The sequence below is a fragment of the Xenopus tropicalis genome, chromosome 1 (genome assembly GCF_000004195.4).
Source record: "Xenopus tropicalis strain Nigerian chromosome 1, UCB_Xtro_10.0, whole genome shotgun sequence".
Classification (NCBI taxonomy): Eukaryota; Metazoa; Chordata; class Amphibia; order Anura; family Pipidae; genus Xenopus; species Xenopus tropicalis.
The window spans coordinates 116,006,731-116,024,776 of record NC_030677.2 but is presented as its reverse complement, the minus strand read 5'-3'; the positions used below and the strand labels follow the sequence as shown (position 1 = coordinate 116,024,776).

Sequence of the window (18,046 nt, the reverse complement as noted above, 5' to 3'; positions counted from 1 at the left end):
AGAAAAAAAAACAAACAAAAAACCCTTTGACCCATGTTTATCTCCCTATGTAAAAATAAAAATTATTATATTCCAGAAATGTTATGTGCTATGTAACTATGTTCCCTATAGCCCAGTTTCAACATGGTTGTGCAGCTTCTTTCACAGTAAAGCTTCTAGAAACACTGCACTTTAAGTGCTAAAAGGACAGGGACAATGTCACCTTTCAGTGGTTACAGCACCTTATTCATTGTGTTCATAATTAAAGTCTCATTTTAACCAAAGTTTATTTTTCACACAAATATATTTATAGTATAAAAGAATAACAGAAGCATGTAAACCTTTAAAGAAAATTCTTTTAATAAAATCTTTCATAAGTTGTTCTTGTATAGCTGGATCATATTTTTGAATATAGGAGGACAGCAGGATTACAGAGTTACTGATCTGTTGACAATGCAACAAGGATATTACACATACATATTTATATGGAAACTTGAATAAGTGTAGCAAACGATATAGTTGACTAGCTCATTTATTTTAGATCCTGTACTTTCTGGATAAGGCTCGCTTGGTTAGCACCGCTGAATTCGTGCACCTGTAAGAATAGTATCAAGTCATTAAGGTACTACAGGAAAACTATACCCTATTGCAGAAATGTTAATATTTTTTTTATTGCATACATTTTCTACCACACCAACCATATACTAGTCAAACATTTTACATAAACACTGTTGTGTCACACATTCACTAGTCATATATAGGCTGAATCCCACTAAAAGCAATTCAGTAACCACTGTTCAGTTTTATAGTTGTGAAGCTAATTAATATGGACTGCTAAATTTAGCATTTTAAGAGTGGATGGCGAGTAGTAAGTAATAAAAATGCATTGCACTCTGATGTGGCGTAATTTGAGGCCACACGGTTTGTACATTAGGCATCTAACATTGTCTAGCCTACATTAAAGGGGACATTTAAACTCAGAAAATAACTTATTTCTCTATTTTTGGTTATTTATGAGATATCTGCAGCTTTACAGTACCAATTCCAGGCTTTTAACTCAGCAGCACTCTTTTAGAGTGCCTTTCAAAAAAAAACTGCTGAGCTAAAAGCTTGGTAACTGTATATAATCCCAGAAACTACTAAAAATACAAAATTGATGTAAACTTTTACATTACATTTACAAGCAATCTGAGAAAGTGTACATGAATTCATTTTTTGGGGTTTAGATCTAAGAAAACATTAAAAATGAGAGTGTTCCACTGCATATGGTTCCATGTTCTCAACATTTTAGAAGAAATTTTACAACTACAAGATAAACATTTTGCTTTGGTAAAAAGGGGAGCTAAAGAATACAATTTGTGTATTATTTGTAAAAATAGGTTACAGGATATGCAGTGTCTTTACCCAAAAGAAAATGCAGATGTTTTGAACTTAAGAACACTATTATCCCAAAAGCATTACTGCTATTAAGTTAATAAAAATCATAGATTTGCCCATTCATTTTATACATGTATTTTAATAAACTATAATGTATACATGAGATACAAAAGAAAAAAATACTCAAGCAAATGAAAATCCAAGTACATACCTTTTGTCCATTTTTATAGAAATGAAAGGTTGGCATACATTTGACATCACAGTGGGCAGCAACATCCTGCAAAATAAATAAAAAACACTGGTAACACCTTCATAACCATACCTTTGTCTGGATAGTGGATAATTAAAAAGTTTAATCACATAATTGGTTATATTTTAAGTGTAACACATTTTTGTTACATTAGAGGCTCATATTGTATGTATTTCTGTACAATGCATCCATTTACACAGTCTGAGCTAAACTTCTATTGCCCCCTTGCCACCTCTAACAATGCAGAGGGCTGAAATCCTGACAACAATAGGCAGATGCCAATGAAATCATTGGTGGTACATTAGCCTCTCTCTTTTACTCTCATTGTTAACTAAGGAACACAGGAAGAGCAGCAGAGAAGTAAATGTTTATGGGCCACTGAGGTATTGACTGACCCTGTTTTTATCTTGTGAAACACAGGTTCTGATCCTGAAAATAAAACTGAAATTCTTGCCATAATGCAAAATAGGATTCTCTTTGCCAGCAAAGAAATGAGCAGGTAAGAATCAGGACAGTATCTATTAAAGAAACAGTGTATCACTTGGTTGCTTAAAAGGGCAAAGTGAGCTACAGTTACAATATGAGCATTACTAAATTTGACTGCTAAATAACAAGCAATGCTGCCTATTCTAATAAGGATACAAAAGAGCACAGATCAACTTCAGACAAGGGAAAGTTAAAGAGAACAGGTCTCAGATATAGGAGGTGATCACATATACAACAACATTTCCCAAGTAATTTAAAACTAATTTTGAATGAGGCAGTTTGTGGGCTGGCAGAGAAAGGCCTGAAACGATCTATGCCAAACCCAATTTATTTTGATAGAAGCCACCTGATGCAGCTGTTAGAGGCGTTTATCTGTGTGTCATGCCGTTTCCATTTTTATGTAAACAGGAAGCACAACAGGTGGTTTCAAGAGTTTTTGTACCGGTAGTTTGCTGCTTTGCCAAATCTTGTGCATATATACTCTTAAAAGAGTAGACATCACAGATTTTGGCATGAGATTACCATTAAAGGGGTCCATTTGTAATTAGATTTTAATTGCCATAAAGACAATGGCATGTTAGGAGACTTTGTCTGGGTATTTTACTTTTTTCTTTACCTCTCCAATTTGAAATTTAAACTTACCTGGTGGCTAGGGCCCCGCTTCCCTAGCAACCAAGCATAAGTCTGAAGGACAGACAATAAGAATATGAAAAACACTGCACAAGAAAGAAATATAATTGAGAAAGAAATCTAGTTTTACAACAAATATGGGTTTGTATGCCTGCCCAAGACCCTATAGTGTTTACATTTCTAGCTAGAATGAAGCAGAACCGATAGGCAAACACCAACAAAAGCAAACTGTCCCAGAATTATACTAAGAGAAACTTTCCATTTCTAGAATTTGCTTTTGTCTGAATTCTGTAATGCAACTTCCTGTGTAACTCAGAAGAAGCTTAAATGGCTAAAAAATACCGAAAAGTAAATTGTATGAGTTCAGCATACTTGCACAAGAATTATAGGCAATTTAATATGTTTTATTAAATCAGAATAACATAAAAACAAAACATAACACACCTGTGCGTCATCAACATCCACTTTTATGAAAACAACATCCGGATTTTCTACACTTAGTTTCTGGGAAAAGAGAACAGAATAAGTATTTTGGACATTTAAACACTATTTAACAAACACTACTGCTTCCTTATCTAGATAAAATTACAAATACCTGAAAAATTCATTTAGTTGAAAGTTGAAATCAAATAAATATGCAGACTATAAATTAAACTGTCAATATGAAATCTTGCCCAACAAAACTAGGCACATAGATCTAAATTACAATTTAAAGGGTAGGGTAATAAGCAAGGGGGTGCCAATATGTTAAGCATTCCCTGGCGTATTGAATTATAAAACTTTACTCCAAACCAGAGCTTCGGTTTGGAAAAAATTGCACCAGTCCTAGAATCTTTTATCTAATGCTGCCATTTTTTCAGCATTTTCCAAGGCTTTCTTGGCTTGGGCATGAACACAAACCAAGAGTCTAAGTGAAAACTTACAGGTGTGTTACCATTATGGTAGAATTTTTTTAAAAAATGGGCTGTCGGTTATTCAGTGCATTGAGGCACAATCTACAACACCATACGACCAAAATTAATATTTTATTACATGTAAACTCAATGTACAAAACAAAAAAAAGATAATTTTCCATTACTTAAAGAAGTTCACTTAAGTCTAAACTTTCCCACAGGATAACGTGTGTGCAAACTCCAAGCACACAATACTGGATAAATGCAATGGCTATGCAGAAGCTTTCATAACCTACCTCAAAGACAGGGGAAATCATTTTGCAGGGACCACACCATGTTGCTGTGAAATCAACGACTACAAGTTTATCCCCAGCTTCTTTAAGTATATTTTGGAACTCATCCTAAAAATGAAAAAGTAAATTATGACTACAATGATTTTAAAGTTGATTCTGCCAGGAAATATGCTTCCCCTGCAAGGACAAAAAGTTACTATAAAATATCTCACCCCCAACAACATACAAAACCATTCAATTGTTTCAACACTCAAATGCATCCCCTTAATTTGTAGGACCCATGCCCAACCAATTGTCTTGTCTTCCCACTCCGAACGCTATTTTTGTGCACACCACTGGTTACAAGACAGAAACTTTAATGGAGTAAACATCCCCACTCAGACCTGCACTCATCCCAAAACTGATAAAGCCACATATAAGAGTATATAAGCGCTGAATGCAGGTGGAATGCCAGAGCAGTGGAGAGGCAAACGTTTTTAGTTTATATGTTTTAGTTTTTAGTTTTAAATATTTCTTTTAAATCACTGCCCTAATGATAAGGGTGATTTTAAAAGGTCTCCTTTAAATATGGGATATGTGTAATACATATATTTTTTTAAATGTCAATAAGTAATGGGGTATCTGTGTGTAAATATTTAACAAAGTTTATAGAGCACATTTACAAACGCAGTCCAATGTACAAAGAAAAAAACAAAAACAAAAAAATTATATATATATATATATATATATATATATATATATATAGTGTGTTCCTTTACGGTTCAAAATAGGAATACAAATATATGTCCATTATGATAAACTGTGCACAAATTGCAACACACATTCCGCGGAAGCGATGGCATCCCTTCCAATAATATTAGCATCTGACTTACTTGGCTAAAGGAGGTGTTAACCTTTAAGGGCTCTGGCACACAGGGAGATTAGTCGCCCGCAACAAATCTCCCTGTTCGCTGGGCGACTAATCTCCCCGAACTACCATCCCACCGGCGAAAATGTAAGTCGCCGGTGGGATGGCACACGCGGCGGTGCGATTTCGGCAAATTGCCGAAAGTGCCCCGCGAGGCAACTTCGGCGATTTGCCGAAATCACCTGCGCAGCGTGTGCCATCCCACCGGCAATTCGGGGGGATTAGTCGCCCGCGAACAGGGAGATTTGTCGCGGGCGACTAATCTCCCCGTGTGCCAGAGCCCTAAATGAACTTTTAATATGATGTAGACTGTGATATTCTGAGAATTTACAATTAAAGTCTTTTTTTGTTCAGTTATCTGGTTGCTAGGGTTCATATTAACCTTGCAAACAGGCAGTGAATTGAATAAGAGACTAGAAAATGAATAGGAAAGGGCCTGAATATAAAGATAATAAAATGAGACATACAGAGTGAAAAAAAAAAAGTGCCAGTGCATTTTACTCCTCTAAATATAGGGCTTTACTAAAAAATAGTAGTATTTCAGGTTGATTTATAAAAAAAAATAATTCTCCCCGTCCCGTCCATCTGTTCCACTCCCTGCTACCTCCTTTTCCTAGTAGCAGATGGGGTGTAGGCAGAACTCTGCACATTGCACTGAAGGATAGGAACCAGCAGCTAGGCTGACCTGATACCCACTTGCAGGCTTAATGGTACTTACAAGGTAAAGCCAGCTGGCCATACAATGCAGACATTTTGACAGTCAGTTTAGCCAATGCTGTACAGGTATGGGACCGGTTATCCAGAATGTTCGGGACCTGGGGTTTTCCCATTTAAGGGTCTTTCCATAATTTGGACCTCCATAACACAAGCCTGCTAAATATCATTCAAATATTGAATAAACCCAATAGGATTGTTTTGCCTCCAATAAGGATTAATTATATCTTAGTTGGGATCAAGTACAAGGTACAGTTTTATTATTACAGAGAAAAAGGAAATAATTTTTAAAAATTAAAATTATTTGCTTATAATGAAGTCTATGGGAGATGGTCTTTCTGTAATTCAGAACTTTCTGGATAACTGGTTTCCGGATAAGGGATCCCATACCTGTACTATACTACCTGACCATCTGGACACAAGTTCGCTGGCAGGAGGACGTTTCAATAGATAGATGACTGAACATTTTTGAAAGTATCATCTTCACCATGTCAGCAGGTGCACAGTACATCAGTAAATTAGGAGGTAAAGTGCTGCCGCAGCTCCTACATTTGTTGCAGCAAAAAATCAGTCAGAAGGTACAGAACTGTAAGAAACTTTATGGCCTTTATATAGAATGCTATACATTCTTCTAAGTTCCCAGCCCTTGGAATGCAGGTGAAAGGTAACAAGAAGAGATCGCTATGCCACCATCCAGTAAGTACACCAAGGCAAGGATCTAAATGGCAGTATACAGGAAATCAATATCAGGTTTCATACTAAAAAAAACTATGACTAGAAAAAATCTCAAATTACACTGGCAGAGAGCACAAGGCTGTGTTTAATATTTAATAAAGCAGGCAACAAACATGGAAGACCTAAAAGATCTGTAATAATTAATCCAGACACTTGCCCAACTGTATCGATTCATTACATGCTTTCATGTTCAGCAGTTCCATGCAAATTTAATTCACCCCCAGCCAGTGTACCTTGCTGTCCTGTGTGGATAGAATCCTCCCCTCCAGACAGGTAAAAAAACACAACCAGCATTTCACTGTTGGTGCAGTTCTGTTCAGGAATTGCTTAGTATTACTGCGCAGAACTACGAATGACAGAACTGTTCTTTGCACTCAGGCAACTCAGAAAATATGTTATGACAAGAACAAGTTTTTGCCATTGTATATCTAAAAATAGGACTGAATTTTGTAAAGTATCTTTTTATGCTACTAAATCTTTTAGTACATGTATAGAATCTATTATCCAGAACGTTTGGATTTCCGGATCAGAACTTTATCCTTAATTTGGATCACTATACTTTAAGGGGAGGAATAAAATAAAAGTCGCAAACGGAAAAAAACTGCTCATAAATAAAAATAATTTGCATTTTGCGATGTTATATATTTCATTTTTGATTGCATTGTGAATTTTAATTGCAAAATTGCAAATGTTTAAGATGGCGTAACTAAGACATAACACATTATATTACATATACTGCACACTGGCGTAAGCTAAAACAATTCACAATCTCTATCCTCTGTTGCATGTGCGGCAAAGGGTAATCAAAAGAAATATTGTATTTGTGCAAAGGCAAAATTGTTTGTAATAGGAATATTTGTTTGTGAACATTTATGCCATTAGCAACCTATATTACATTCCCCAATAAGTCTAAAAATCATTTAAACAGTAGATAAACCCAGGGAGTCGGAGGCAATTTTGGGTACCTGGAGTCGGAAAAAAATGAACCGACTCCGACTAAATTTAAATGGGAATAAAAAAATTAACAAAGCAAGTTTAAATGTCCGAATTCACAAACAGTCATAATAAATTACTTCTCTGCTATAAGAATAAAGCCCAATGCACGCCGTGCATAAACGAACCCGTTGAGTGACCATGAAGCATGCTTTTCATTGACTGTTTGCTTCACTAAATGGGACGTAACGCACAGTTAAGGTGCAGCAGCTCCACTGCGTCGTGTTCCTCTGTTACAGGGAACAAAATGCCCACTGTGAACCTAGCCTAACTCTCACTGATAACTAATTAAGTAAAGAAAATTTGCAGGACTAGAAATACTTGTATACGTGCTTTAATTGGGCAATACAGTCGAGTGTTGGCATCCTAGCCAGTAGGTTCTGTGGTTAAATGACATGTATGTCTCCTTCCTTTCCTTCAATGAATGTATAAAATACATTAGCATATTAAAAACAGAGGAGTCGGAAGTATCAGAAACTGAGGAGTCGGAGAATTTATCTACCGACTCCACAGCCCTGGATAAAGCCAACCCAATAGGATTTTTTTTCTTCTTCTACCAATATGGATTCCTGTAGCTTTGTCACGATCAAGTACAAGATACTGTTATTATTACAGAGAAAAAAATAAATTGTTTGAAAAATTAGAATTATCTGCAAAATGCACTTTCATTAATATAAAGCTTTCTGGATAACAGGTGTGTATGAATTTCCAAAAATAAATGGTGGATGCACCAGCCGCTCATTCTGAATGAGGTTTTGCAATATGACCACACACATGAATGGGCAAGCTTGCTGATCTAGCTGTTCATCACAGGGGAGCTCACAGTCTAAGGTGCCTATCGTATTTACACACACTCGGGTTAATTTCATTAGATGCTAATTAACCTGACTGTATGTATTTGGAGTGTGGGAGGAAACTGGAGTACCCAGAGGAAACCCAAGAAGGCACCTACAATTGACACTGCCTACTACATGCGGCAGTATATTGAATAAACTAGCTGTGCTGCTAGCAATTTATTTTATTGGTCTGAATTTTACTTGGATAATCCACTAATGGAATCAAATGGAAAGGTTTTTTTGTTTTGTTTACTCTTACAATCAAACTGATATTTTCAGCTTTTTTCACATGTCTTGCATATTTAGGATAAAAAAAAAAACTTTAATTTTGTAGGCAATTATAAATAATATATGGTGCTGGTTTCACTTTGATCTAAAAATGAATACTATCTGTAAAAATGGCCCCTTTACAGGAGCTCCCTATAGATCCTCTCAGGTACCTGTCCATGTTTCAAATGAGGGGTGGGCGTGTCCTAAGCACAATAGGAAGGGGATAGCCATTCTTCACAGCCCCGCTGTCACACAAGCAGAGACAGGCATCAGTAATGGATAAGGTCAGATTACCGGGCGACTGGCTCAGTGCCACTCCCCCCTCAGTGTTTGGGAAAAGAAAACAGAAGAAAGTGGACCAGGTGGGAAGGACCAGTGGTGGGGAAAAAATGAGCCATAACATTACTTTTAAAAGCACACTCCTTCTATAATTTAGATGAGCACAATTCATTGGCATAAATATTGTTTTCGCACAATATGTCCTCTTTAATATGTTTCTGATGGAGAAAAAAAACAGCTTGGAACGAGAACCACAACTGGTCAAAAAAGTGCAAAAAAACAGGTGCTTTATAAGAAGTACTGCTGTATAATAAGCTAAACAAAGCACCTGAGTATTTAAAGACTGCTGCTAAATTTTTAGAATAAGACTATGATCTGTGCTAGGAACAAGTAAGTATGACTGAGAAAATATAAAGTGGTCTTATTAGTCAAATGTATCTGAAGGAGGCATTCCTCACACAATATCTTACACACTGCTGCCATCAGATGAAGCTTCTGCATCTGGGATCTAGTGATGCTAACAGAGACAACGCCCTTGGTGCTTGACAAACACCTTGTAAGAAAATACCCATGAGGGAAAATAAATGAAAGTGATTATTACTTTGACTGTTTAATAAACATGCAAACAATGTTAGTAAATTTATGAATGGATGTGTCCAGGAAACCCGACACAAAGCAGGGGCTACCAATTGCCCCTCTGGTAACCCGAATGGAAATCATCTGGTTCTGCACAGTGCTCTCATGGACCAGATGATGATCATTCAGAAATATTCACTGCTGTATTTCTGAGTGATTATCCATTTAAAAGAACAGAGTGCAATTCACTTAAATGGATTTGCTTAAATGCCAATTTGGAGTGTTTCTCTAATGGAGAATCACCCTGTACGAGTGCCCTAAAAGTACAAAAGCACTCAGTACCCAAAGAGAAAGCTAGGGAGAAATAAACAATTACACAAATATTTATTTAAAATAAATAGCTATATATATATATATATATATATATATATAGCTATCTCATCTGGCAAAAGCACCCTCATCACAAAACCCATGATAAATATATGAAGCCTATGTAGTGTAATAATTACAATCAAACTTGTACCTTTACTGGAGCTTCCCATAAATCTTCCCCAGTTACAAATCAGCGATGACTGTACAGCTGCCCAGTAAGTCAAAACTGCCCATGCCAATATATCCACTAGATACCCAATCCCCTCCCATTTATTAGCAAACCACACCCTTTCATGGCAGCTCTCTGACAACTACATCAAACTGCAGTGGCGGTGCGCAAGATAAAGGCTGGCTGGCATCCTTTAAGGCAAAGGGCTGCCATTGCTCAACAGCCTGGGAAAGTGCCCAAGAGATGCTGAAAGGCTTGGCAGCATAAACAATTCTTAAATCAGTTTTTATTAAAACAGTGCACAAAAGTTTTAAATGAGTTTTTCTTCTATTTTTGGTGTATAATACCACGGCAAATACTTATTACTTTTTCACTATATGTCATCTTTAATAGACAGTTGCCCATTAAAGCTAAATTTTAGTATGTTATAGAATTACCTATTCTAAGCAAATTTTCAATCGTCTTCATTATTTATTTGTTATAGTTTTTTTTTTTTTTATTATTATTATTTGCAACCTTCTTCCAGCTCTTTGCAGTTTTCAAATGGGGGTCACTGACCCCAGCAGCCAAAAAAACCCCGATTGCTCTGTGAGGTGACAGTTTTATCGTTACTCTTTGTAACTTTCTTTTCTATTCAGGCCCTCTCCTATTCATACTTCAGTCACTTATCCACACCACTCCCTGGTTGCTAAGGTAACTTGGACCCTAGCAACCAAATAACTGCTGAAAATTCAAACTGGAAAGCTCCTGAACTGAAATATCTAAAAAAAACTACAAAAAAAAAATAGAAGAAGACCAATCGTAAATTGTTTCAGAATATTACTCTCTATATCATACTAAAAGTTAACCCAAAGGTGAACAAGCGCTTTAAGCGAGTCTTCTGGTTTCCAATAACCATGAATGAGGCTCAGGAATGTTAGCATTATTTGAGAAGCAAATCTGTCAAGCAGTTCAACTTAACTGTGGAAAATGATCCCAACAAATTAACATCTATGAAAATTCTATGGAAAAACTGAAGTGTGTTCTTAAAATCATTCTTTCTTGCATCCATTCTTATCTTAATAGAGGTGAAATTCTAATCCAACTAGTTCACCCAACCTGAGCCAGTCACATCTGAAAGTACCCTTTTTATCTCCATGAGGCCTAAACCAGAAAATATTAAACAGGATGAATTTTGAGCAACATAACCTACTCAGTTTCAATTATACAACATTTTCTTTTATTTCTTTTAGTAGGGTATGTTGAGAATGCATGGGAGTATGCAATTTTTAAGTCTTCTTCTAGATAGTGTGCTACTCGGTAGCAATTAAACCAAATGCAGGTTAAAAGTGAACCCTTGAAGATTTAGATATTGGATTACAAACTGGCCTAACAGTGTTGATGTTGATTCTGCTTGAATCAACATCAAAATGCAATCTCATCCTGTCCTGGGTCAGCTGATTAACCTCTTACATACTGACTGGCATTATCACCCAAGCTGTATTTCTTGTTAGGAAGGTCAGCGCTGGTGTACTCATTCAAAACACTTGTTCTGAGGACCCTGATCTGGAGCAGTGTTAATATTAGTCTTTTAGAAAGAAGTCAAATTAATGTGTGTCGGAAAGCCTTAACTAGTTAACAGAAAATGCTGCAATAGTGCAAAGTTTGCCCCAGGTAGAATACCCATAGCAACCAGTCAGCAGATAGCATGCATAGGTCTACTGCAGTTTGAATAATGAAAGGAAACATTTAATAGCTTGGGGAGGGTCAGAAGCCCTAAAGCAAACTTTGAACCTACTTTTGCTTTGGTTAGTATGTTCTTTGTATTTAGCCACCCAAAGTGCAAAAAAAACCATTTTGAAATGGGTAATATACGTAGACTACTAGTTACCTAGCTATTTTACATTGGGTCAGTAATTAATTTAGGATGAGGGTTCCTTTAAGTGCTGTAGCAGCCACTCTTCCCCTACCTACCACAACTTTAATAATCCGAATATAAACGAATAGGAACATCTGAATGAATGTTATTTTTGGGTTAGTAGAATTCAAACGGAATGTGTTGCTCATGCTGTTTGCATTTGCCAGCCATGCTGAATAAGGATGCACTAGCTCCTCTGTCCCCGTTTCCCCTCATGCTAAAGGAAAATAAGAAGCCTGTACTTTCCAAGCATCTTTCTCAGTCAAGCAACTTACAACGTTCATGATACAATTAATTGCTTACCAAACTTTCAACGTGTCGAACCATTTTGGACAGTGGCGACGGCCGACTTCTTCAAACTCAGCGTGACACAGCAAAGCACTAACCTCAGGAGATAAGTCTAGCAATTACCGGGAGGGGAGGGGCCCGCGAATGGGCGGGGCTAGTGTATAGCGTATACAACAATATCTTTCTATTCTAGCAAAGTAAAAAAAGGCGCGGTCTAGAGCGCAATGGGCGGGTCACTAAGCTATCCGAGCCAATAAAGAGAGGCCAGCGTTGTAAAGGCGTGGTCAAAATCAGCGCCTTCACGTGAGGACTACGCACAACAAGGGAGTCTGGGCAATGGGTGCGGCTAGGGACCACTGGCCGCATTATGGCGTCAGGGGAAGATGGCGGTAGGATATTCCGAGAAGAGGGAGTGGACTGTAGGAAATGCGCCAAGTTCAGTAAGGCTAGAACAGCCTCGTGTGAACTGGGACAAGTGGGAGGAGGCGCGTATAACGGTTCCTAGCGAAGGGGCGAGGTTAATAGCAGAAAATTACTCGTGACTTGGTTCCCAAGGCGCCTTGTGTAGCTTAGTGCCCGCTTTTGTTGGCGGATTTAGAACGTGGCTGCTGCTGCTCGCCTCGGTGTTTTATAAGCAATAAATGAATTGGTACTATAAGATTATTCGGGTTTAGCTATGGTATGAAGTTAACTAACTGAGGTCAAAAGTAATAGCAACGTGAGTTAAAATGAAATACAGGAGTTATTTATTCCTAGAAAATGTCATGTGGAGAGTCAGAGTTCAGTGTGGGTCCATTCATGTCGGTAGTATAAATGTTGTTGCCAGTGGCTAATTTTTGGGTACATATATTTTTATTTTCTTGGGAACCTAAATAGAAATTAGCTGTATCTATATTTATAGGGGGTATCTATACACTTTCTTTTTATAACTGTCCCTGTTTAAAAGGAGCAGATAAAAGGTTATAGGGTTGCATTTTTTATATTTGCTGATGTTATTAATAGCCAAGAAACATAAAAGCAAGCAAGTAATGGTATAGGAACCCTTATCCAGAATGCTCAGGGCCCAGGGTATTCCGGATAAGGGGTCTTTCCTTAACTTGGATCTCCATACCTTAAGTCTAAAAAATCAATAAAATATTAATTAAACCCAATAGGGTTGTTTTGCATCCAGTAAGGATTATTTATATCTTAGTAGGGATCAAGCACAAGATACTGTTTTATTACTACAGAGAAAAAGGAAATGAGTTTCACAATTCTGAATTATTTGATTAAAATGGAATCTATGGGGGACAGGCTTAATGTAATTCAGAGAACAGATTTCCAGATAAGGGATCCTATACCTGTTCATGTGAAAAGGTTGCTACCTTACAGCAACGCATGACACAGAAGATGCAGTATCAAACAAACATGTTTACCTGCATTGGGCAAATTCACACCGAGGCAGTGACCAATAGCAACAAGCTGTTGATTACGTTTGTTATACCAAATGAAGGAAGAGCTGTGAAAATAAGAATTTGACTGTTTGCCTTGGGGGCAAAGTCGCCTAGCACTGGTAAATAAACCCAAATAAAGGTCGCTGCTACAGCAGATAGGTTGCAAGACACATTCAAATGTCAAAATCATAGTAGAGCAGCACAAGCATGCAAAAAGTTTTGGGGTTGCAAAATAACGTCTTTGATTGGTTATTGGTAGTCCCTCTGTATACTGGCAGCCTATTGGAGGCTGTATTTGGCACTACACTTTTATTTTGTTTGTTTTTGCAAGCCAGGAATATACAGTATAATAAGCCCAGTGGCCTAAAAGTATCTGCTTTTAGGTCATTTGTAGAACATCCAATGAGTCGGTGAGTCTTTGATTGGAGATCATTGCGTTAGATAGATAAAAGATTGCTATTGTGCAAAAAAAAAAAATTTTTTTTTTTTTTTTTATGATCTGCAAACAGTTTATGGTAAACTAGATTTTTCTATTGAATGCAAATAAGCGCAGTTTTGTGGTAGACCTCCCCTTTCATATTTATGTTGTTTTGTCTAGGTAAAAAGCTAACCTGGTTAGTGCGCATTAGCTTGGATAATGGTTTAAATATATAGCCAATGAATTTGGGAGCTAGCTTACTAACACAATCTTGTGACACTACTGTTTTCTATGATCCACTTGAATTTGGGTTGAAATATTATATAAACTATAGTATAATATATTTCTAATACATGTGGAGAGACTATTGTGTTTTATAATAACTGTCAGGTTATACATCTGGACATAAGATATAATTTTAATGTGATGTATTTCCTATCTAGTTATTCAGCAGTTGTTAGCATATCGTTTTTGTTTGCTGACTTAATTGCAGTTTTTCTTTTCATTGGTTTTTGTTCTTGGGCTTTGATCTAAGTTATACAGTTACTGATAGAATTCTACAGATCCCTCAGCAATTTCTTTCATTATTTTTAGTAAGGTATTGAATTTAGTTTTGAACTAAGCAATGTTTGATTTGTGTAGTCTTAAGGTGGCCATACACGCACCGATATTATCGTACGAAACCTCGTTTCGTACGATAATCGGTGCGTGTATGGCATGTCAGCGAGCCGACCGATATCGCAGGAAGCTGCTGATATCGGTCGACTCGCCGATCGGCCAGGTTAGAAAATTTTGATCGGGCGCCATAGAAGGCGCCTGACCAAAATTCTCCCTTCAGAGCTGAATCGGCAGAAGGAGGTAGAAATCCTATTGTTTCTACCTCCTTACCTGCCGATTCAGCCCTGAATGGTGTGTGGCGGATCTGACGATGTTTCGTGCGACCGACGGTCGTACGAAACATCGTGAGATCGCCACGTGTATGGCCAGCTTTAAACTTATGCTGTAACCCACTTTTGTTTTCATCCTTATATCTTTTAAGTAGCCATGCAATTTGTATTGCCTCTCTTTTTTTTTTTTTTTTAAGGTTCCTACCAGTGTTTTAAGCTGAGCTTCTATGGGGCAGTTATTTTGTGCAATACACCACATGGGAACACAGGTGTTTTTATCTGTGTTCATCATTAATGTGTGTTTCCATGGAAACAATCCCCATAGAGGAGACTTGGGTCATTTAACTCATATTGTTCCTTTGCAGACGAACACACAAATTTACACTGCACAGGTGAGCAGTTTCTGTAGTGTGTGTGTTAGAGAAAAAGGAAAGTCCTATATGTATGGTATGCGATTAGCCTCTATGCTGTAAAAATAAATTTAATGTGGGATTCCCCCCCCCCCCAAAAAAAAACGAATTAAAAATAGAAATTTGTTTATGTGGGACATCAGAAAATGGCCTATCCTGTTTCATGCCTATTGGAGCGCGTACTCATAGCCTCTGAGTAAGTTCCTCAGTAGACACATACTCATAGGCTATGAACTGGCCAACATAGTGCATTAGCTGTTGAATGTCTGAATCAGGCATTATGTACTATGAATATTGGTCTGGTAAGGTGGCAGACAACATACATGTACAAATAACATTATAAAGCTTTGTTTTGTACAATATTGACACATGTATGGACAGCTTTATGGTTCTGAAGGTCTTCTACAAAGTAATAGTTCGGAGGCCAGGGAGGATCTTGTTTATGTGAATTCTGTGTTGTAATAATATTGTAAAGTAATTGCTTACATTTTGGCCTGCTTGGTGGAAAATCTAGACAGGCCTCTTAACATTTGGAAGCCTCACAATGTCACCCCAAATGGTAATAAATCATTGTACTTTGCTGAACTGGTATTGTGTAATAATATTTAGAATTAGGATGACTCCTCATTAACTTGGCTAAGGATGTGTCTAGTCATCTCCATGGCAGCCAAGCCCCTCTAGACATGTTACATGGTTACATAGGTTTGAAAAAAGACCAGAGTTCCCATCAAGTTCAACCCTTCCAAGTGAACCCAGCACACACACAGATATATACTGATCTATATATACACTCACATACACAAACCATATTTACCAATATCAATACTAACTGTAGATTTTAGTATCGCAATAGCCTTGGATATTATGCTTGTTCAAGAACTCATCCAAGCCCCTCTTAAAGGACAAGGCAACTCAAAATATAATTTTTTGCCTAATAAAAGAAACCAAAATTTTAAGCAGCTTTGCAAAATACATTTATTACAAGTTTCTAATGGTTTTTGAATTATTTGTATTTATAATTGCTATTAGAAGCAGTGCTTGCCTGTCCTTTTCTATTCTCTGCCCTGGTGGTTCAGACTGTTGAAACATTGTAACACAAGGCAGCAGACTGACAGACCTGTATTGGTGGAGAAGCAAGACCTTTGCAACATTGTTTAAAATGTAACAACCAGGAGTTCAGCAAATGCTGCTTTCAATAGCAATTACATTTACAAATAACGTTTAAAGCACTATAAATTTTTAATTATTTCATATTGGAAAGTTTCTTAGAATTATGTTTTCTTTCATTATGCAAAACATTATTTTTGGTGTTGACATGCCCTTTAACCCTTTAAGTGCCAGCCGAATTCGTCATTTCGGTTCCCCCCAGTGCCAGACGTTTTTTAAGCATTTTGTACTCATTCACTTTAACAATGTTTTTTGGTAGGAAAACCTCCACGAAACTAGGGAAATTATATATCGTTTTTTTCGTCACTAATTGGGCTTCGACATACATACCAAATTTTATAACTTTTCTGGAGATATGATGTGTATTTTGGGTGAAATATGTAAAAAAAAAATAAAATTATGAAAAATTTCTGTATATTTTGAGGTTTTTTTCCATAGAAAAGTTAATTTTACTCACTTTTTTTTATTGTTTGTAAAAGCCCTGATACTCCCAATTCCAACGATACCAAATATGTGGTGGTACCCCACAGTTCCTGTCCAGAAGTAACCCCCAAACTAAAGCAATACTTAGTACAATATCACACCAGAACAAAGCAGAAAAGCGCTTGTAACAGTTAATGCAGCATAACTTATATGTAAATCTAAAATATCCCCTCATGTTTGGTATCTTTAGAAACTACAGACCTTCAGGTTTCTAGGTGCAATGTAGTTTTCACTCAAAAGCCAAATACCTTTTGTCAGTGCATTGTGAAATTTGGAACTTTTTATGACTTTTTTTTTTTTTTCTAAAACGTAAACTTGGACGCATGATCAAATGTGGATTTGACAAAAAAAAATCTCATAAAAATTTTCTAACAAAGGCATATTTGAAAGACAAACTTCTCCTGAATAAAATGATGCCCCATATGTATGGGTGCACATAAAGACATGGGCACCAAACACTCCAAAGCAGGGGCAATGCACAAGGGCAATTACAGCTAAAAATGTGGGGGCTGCGCTCTATGTGCACTTCCTGCAGTTTTTCAGTGTTAACCCCCACTACCTGTGAAATAACCCCCACAAACTATATATTTATGAAAAGTGCACACCTTCAGCTATTCAGAGACACCACTCTTCTCTTTCTACATGGAAAATTGTGGCCGCAGTCCCTTGCAGAAGTAAGCGCTTTTGTCAGAAATCAAGGAAAAACCAGATAAAAAACCTAGATTTCTCCCCAAAATCTCCATGGCAACTACCAAAAACTTACTAAACATCGATCTGCAAGTTCCCCTGAATAAAACGATACCCCATATGTATGGGTGCACATAAAGACGTGGCCACCAAATGCCCCAAAACAGGGGCAATGCATAAGGGCAATTTCTGTTGAAATTTTGGGGGCTGCGCTCTATGTGCACTACCTGCAGTTTTTCATTGATAACCCCCCCTACCTGTGAGATAACCCCCACAATCTATATATTTCCGAAAAGTGCACACCTTCAGCTATTCAGAGACACCACTCTTCTCTTTCTACATGGAAAATTGTGGCCGCAGTCCCTTGCAGAAGTTAGCGCTTTGGTCAGAAATCAAGGAAAAACTAGATACAAACCTAGATTTCTCCCCAAAATCTCCATGGCAACTACCAAAAACTTACTAACCATCAATCTGCAAGTTCCCCTGAATAAAACGATACCCCATATGTATGGGTGCACATAAAGACGTGGCCACCAAATGCCCCAAAACAGGGGCAATGCATAAGGGCAATTTCAGTTGAAATTTTGGAGGCTGCGCTCTAGGTGCACTACCTGCAG

The 18,046-nt window shown here is 37.2% G+C and overlaps 1 protein-coding gene across 1 annotated transcript; it reads right to left on the bottom strand.

Annotated features, from left to right (window-relative positions):
* Positions 1 to 317: 317 nt before the first annotated feature.
* LOC100170420 (MGC80314 protein) lies at positions 318 to 12,021 on the bottom strand. The gene is given in 5 exon segments (NM_001130198.1): positions 318 to 574; positions 1,568 to 1,633; positions 3,167 to 3,226; positions 3,912 to 4,016; positions 11,960 to 12,021. Coding segments are annotated over 5 exon segments (318 nt in total). The 5' UTR covers positions 11,984 to 12,021; the 3' UTR covers positions 318 to 511.
* Between the last annotated feature and the right edge of the window lie 6,025 nt (positions 12,022 to 18,046).